Source organism: Montipora foliosa, chromosome 12, assembly GCF_036669935.1.
Source record: "Montipora foliosa isolate CH-2021 chromosome 12, ASM3666993v2, whole genome shotgun sequence".
Lineage (NCBI taxonomy): Eukaryota > Metazoa > Cnidaria > Anthozoa > Scleractinia > Acroporidae > Montipora > Montipora foliosa.
Genome location: NC_090880.1, coordinates 37652523 through 37657522, shown reverse-complemented (window position 1 = coordinate 37657522; position 5000 = coordinate 37652523). Strand labels below are relative to the sequence as shown.

At 41.7% G+C, this 5000-nt stretch overlaps 1 protein-coding gene across 1 annotated transcript in view; it reads right to left on the bottom strand.

The window, feature by feature from the left end:
• Positions 1-5000, bottom strand: part of LOC137978775 (mucin-like protein) — a 71613-nt gene that overhangs the window by 56594 nt on the left and 10019 nt on the right. Inside the window, exon 2 of the mRNA XM_068825833.1 lies at positions 1943-2920. Within this exon, the coding sequence (XP_068681934.1) occupies positions 1943-2920 (978 nt within the window). The remainder of the gene's footprint in view (positions 1-1942; positions 2921-5000) is intronic.

Here is a 5000-nt window from a genome sequence, read left to right as displayed (position 1 = left end):
GTTTTCATTAGCATAAGCTACTTATGCTTGCCCTTATGATTGCAAATATCAAATGCAGTCAAATCAGATTATTCCCTTTTTTGGCCGTAATTTCAAGATCTTCAAGTCTCGTACCCGAATATGACATTTGCAGTCTTTCTACTTATTGTGCTTTTACCGTTTTCTCACAACAGGTATACATTATATAGCACCCCGCTCTCCAACTTATTCGTCTGAACGACTGATCATACTGTTCACTGACTTACAACTGCCCTGAACCGTAAAATTGAAAGAAGAGGTTTGAGTTGCTGCAACAGTCGTAATATCAATAACAACTACACCCTCAGGCAAAATTGCCGAAACAATTCGCAATACCTTGCCCTCCCACAATGTTGTTTTGCCAAATGGGATCAGAAACTCGCGTGCAAACGATATTGCGTGGAGAGAGTGAGCCAAGAAAGTTTCAAATCTATATATTCGTGTAATGTTCCAAGGAATTTTGTCACAGACTCTAGAATTTTTATTCACAGCCGCTGCCTGCTTTGTTCAGTATATCCCACCTGATCGCCTAAGTAGCGTCTTGTTTTTGATTTGTCCGCAAAAGAGGGAGCCTTGAAGCCATAGTAATTCAGCAATCTTAGGGCCGATTTACACGGTACGATTTTTTTGTCGCATGCGACAAGCTCACGACAGGCCTGCGACATGACTTACGTTTTAAAACATGTTTCAAAATGCTACGACATTTTTTCTGACGTACACGACAATCGTAAGCGAGAAACAATTCGTGTCGTAGGCCTGTCCTAAGCTTATCGCATGCGACAAAAATCATATCTTGTAAATCGGCCCTTAGAATGCTAAGTTTGCGAAGCTCCAACAAGTGATATCGATTACTTTACGCAAGGTTAATCAAATGCAAAACTTTCACTTGCATGTCAAGACCAAGGTAAAAATTTATGAATGAATAGGAAAGGCACAACTATTCGGGAAACACGTGAAAATCGGCGGGAGAAAGAAATGATTTGATTGGTCAAGACAGATTAAACGATCTTTTAATTACTTCAATTCATTGGACAATATCAGAAGCATGGTACGGCCTTCTCTACACAGCCGATGCAGGTATATTGGTTGACTAATGAAGCAAGTGTTTCAACTTATACGACGTGCAGTCTACTTTAGACTTCAAATCTACTTCAACGAAACAAAGATTTTAAAGAAGCTGAGAAGATTCACAATGGGCGGGGCAAAGAGTTAAACCTGCATCGATGGCTTCACTTCGCAGTTTCCGATATCCACTAGACTAACGAGACAACCTCCCAAAAATCGAATTTTTTAGAGTATTGAAATAGTAGTACCCAGCAAAACAATTGTAAGTTAACCGTCTTCAACAGGGTTTTTAGACCTAAATACTGTAGATCAGCGCGGCATAGCTTAGAAACGCTATTTCTTGTTGAACTAAAGCTGTAATTCTGCCTGTTTTCATTCTTTTTAGAGCGGTAAGCTTGTCAATATTAACATAGGATATTGCGTCGTGTAATTGTTACGAAATGTCCAATGTCACTTTGAGGGATGGAAATTAGTGTAGACCGTAGTTTTACGGGTGTTACACTGAGCAACCTTTCATGCAACTTGCCTCGTTTCGATGATCACGTGAGGTTAAAGAAACATTTTTATTGGCTGGTGCCGCAAACCGTTGCGTCAAAATTTGCAGGACAGATGTTACACTGCGCATGCTTAAAAGAATCGCTGCAACCGTGTTGGAAAGTACAACTCAATTATACTTTCCGCAACGGTTTCTGCACCTGGTCTCGCAACGTTTTTGGCATTTGCAAGGTATGTTACATTGGGCAAAGATTCAAACGACTTGTCTCGCAATGGCGTTGCGAGACAAGTTGCATGAAAAATTGCACAGTGCAAGAGCGCTTTAAAGTAGCTGCTAAAAGACTGAATAATGCTATAGGCGTACCTGGTTCGGCTGTCGGGGAAGACTCGGTGACTGGTAAAGATGCCGCAATGGATTCAGTAACAGGTGCAACTGCAGAGGATGAGGACTCTGAAGATAGTGATGAAGATACAGTGAATGAGATAGCCGAGGAAGACACCGACGACAACGGCGATACTGAGGCTTTCTCAGTTGTGGAAAGAGAGTTTGTTGCTGTTTCAGAAACAGATAAGGACACTGAAGCTGTTATGGCAGTGGATAACGATACTGAAGCTGTCTGGGCAGCAGAGGAAGATACCGTCGTTGATGAAGAAGATAATGAAGCTGTCCCAGATGCAATTGTTGAAGATAGTGAATGTGTAATAGAAGATGAGGAGGAAACTGCTGTTGATGACGATATTGAGGTAGTCTCAGTCGTGGACAAGGATTCTGTTGCTGTTTCAGCAACTGATGCGGATACTGAAGCTGATAAGGCAGTGGATAAAGACACTGAGACTGTCAGGGCAACTGAGGAGGAAATTAACGTTGATGACGACGCTGAGCCTATCTTAGTCGTGAATAAGGATTCTGTTGCTATTTCACCAGCTGATGAAGATGCGGAAGCTGGTGAGGTAATGGATGAAGATACTGAAGCTGTCAGGGCAGCTGAGGAGGATATTGACGTTGACGACGACGCTGAGCCTATCTTAGTTATGAATAACGATTCTGTTGATGTTTCACCAGCTGAAGAAAATGCGGAAGGTGATGAGGCAATGGATGAAGATACTGAAGCTGTCAGGGAGGCTGAGGAGGATATTGACGTTGAAAAAGATGATAACGAGGCTGTCTTAGTCGTGGAGAAGGATTCTGATGCTGTTTCAGCAAGTGATGTGGATACTGAAGCTGTTAGGGCAGTGGATGAAGATGCTGAAGTTGTAAGGGCAAGTGACAAGGATCCTGATTCTGACGAAACAATAGATGAGCTTGAAGATGACGAAGTAGCTGCTTCAGTTGAAAAGGAACCTACAACATAAAATATAAGTGGTTTACGAAAGATAACGAAAGATAACGAAATAATATATGAAATGAATCATATATTGAACTGCGGATATGAAATCAAGCAAAGCTATGATTCTCCCAGTTATGAACACAATGTTAGCAATTGCATAGCCCAGAGAAGCCTGAAAAAGGACTTCAACGGGATTTGAACCTGTGACCTCACGATGCCGTTCGTTCGTTGACTCATTCATCACGGGAACATTTGAGCCCACATATGACCAGCTCCCAACATCAGTGGCTTCACAGACGTCTGTCATAAATGGCGACCGATTTAATATTCTATTGTATTTACATTAGTTGGATCTACTGGCATCATTTTGGTTAACATATTCTTTTGAATTTTGTGCATCGCATCGACGCTAGAAAGGCTTATTAGCATTAACACAAAAGAATATTTTAATGGGCGCCATTATGACAAAGGTCTATAGCTTACTTGGTTAGAGCGTCGCACCGGCATCGCGAGGTCTCGAGGACCAACAAACTCCGCCTTAACACCTCTCCCCATAATTGGCCAATCAGAAGACGCCCCTTTTTTTTCCTGTCACAGTTCACCAGTTCTAGCGTTCCTACAGCTTCATTGTCACTACTGTTCTTCGGATTGTTGACGCATGCTTTCGCAGCGGATCGGTCTTCATGCTAAACAGAAAAAGGACGCGCGATCTCATCAAACACAGCAGCAGAGGAAAAGTGGAAGCGGACCAACGCAAAAGCTTTCAACAGGAGCGCAACGTGTGATCTGCGTAAAAACCATCACAAACAAATGGTGACGGCGATAGCAGAATGCGAGCTAGTTATCTGTCTTTTATATAGTATTTTCCGCGTCATGTTGCAAGAAGACTATAGGAAATGCCCTTGGTTTTATTACTTTATCGCTACAAGAGTGTTTATTCTCGTTCACTGGTAGTGAGTGTACTGAGAGAGCCTGATTTAGCACCTCTTGAATAGGCCAGTTTCCTATTCTAACGGTTGTACTAGATCTAGCATGAAATGGAAGCGGGTAAATTAATTTGCATTTGAAAAGATTTGCCCGCATTAGCCTCCATTTCATGCTAGATCCAGTCCAGCCGTGAGAATTCGAAAATGGCCTATTCCCGTGATTTTTCCAAAGATGCATAATTAATTCGCCGATAGGCTTCGTCAGGAGTCTGAAGGCAAGTTCTGATAATATGATCCTTTGTCTTCCAACCCTGCTTCGCATCGATCACGTTTCTTTGATCCTTTAGCTATTTTCTTTTTTTCTCTCTCTCTTTTTCCTATTGCTAGCGCCAGATCTTGGATATTCACGTGGCTTGTGGGTCTTCATTGCTTATGTTTTTATATACAAATGCCTCTAACGTTTGCGAGCGAAGACAATTATTTTATGTTTCCTGCGAAAATCGCTCCGATAGTCTACATATCCTGTCAATCAAAATGAACTTCTACTTCCGACGAAAAAGTACTTTAGCAATATATCTTTGGAAATATATTATCTTTTTACATACTTTTTTTTCCGATCGACAAGTGACCTTAACCTTTTTCCCAACGAGTCAGCCCAGCGAAGAAGCGAGGCTGGCGACGCGACAGCCTTAATTAATAGAGCCGAAGCGCGAGATTGTTGTGTATGCAGAATAAAATTCGAGCGCTCCATAGAAACTGTAATGTAAGGTAACGTAAGGGAACAAAGGCCGCTTATCATGTGATTTTAAGAACCAATGAAAGCGCGTGTTTTGATGTGTGATCTTAGATGGCATGACGCGACATCGTTCACGTGGATATTTAGGATCGCGAGTAAAAATACACGTTTTCCATTTCTCTGACCGTTGTGTTTTGTACATTGTGTTTTTGTTTTGCCTCTCTATTATATATTAGTGAAACAGCGTGTTCTATATTGAGTGAACGAGCTCAAGACTGAACCAGCGCACGTGTTCTTATTGCCCGCTTTTGTCAATTTCAGCCCGCCTGCCATTGTCGAGTAGAGCAGTTTGTTGTTGTGAACAATTTAATGTAATTTTCGGAGGAAATAATATTATCTGTAAAGGACACAATTAACCGATCAATTTGACGG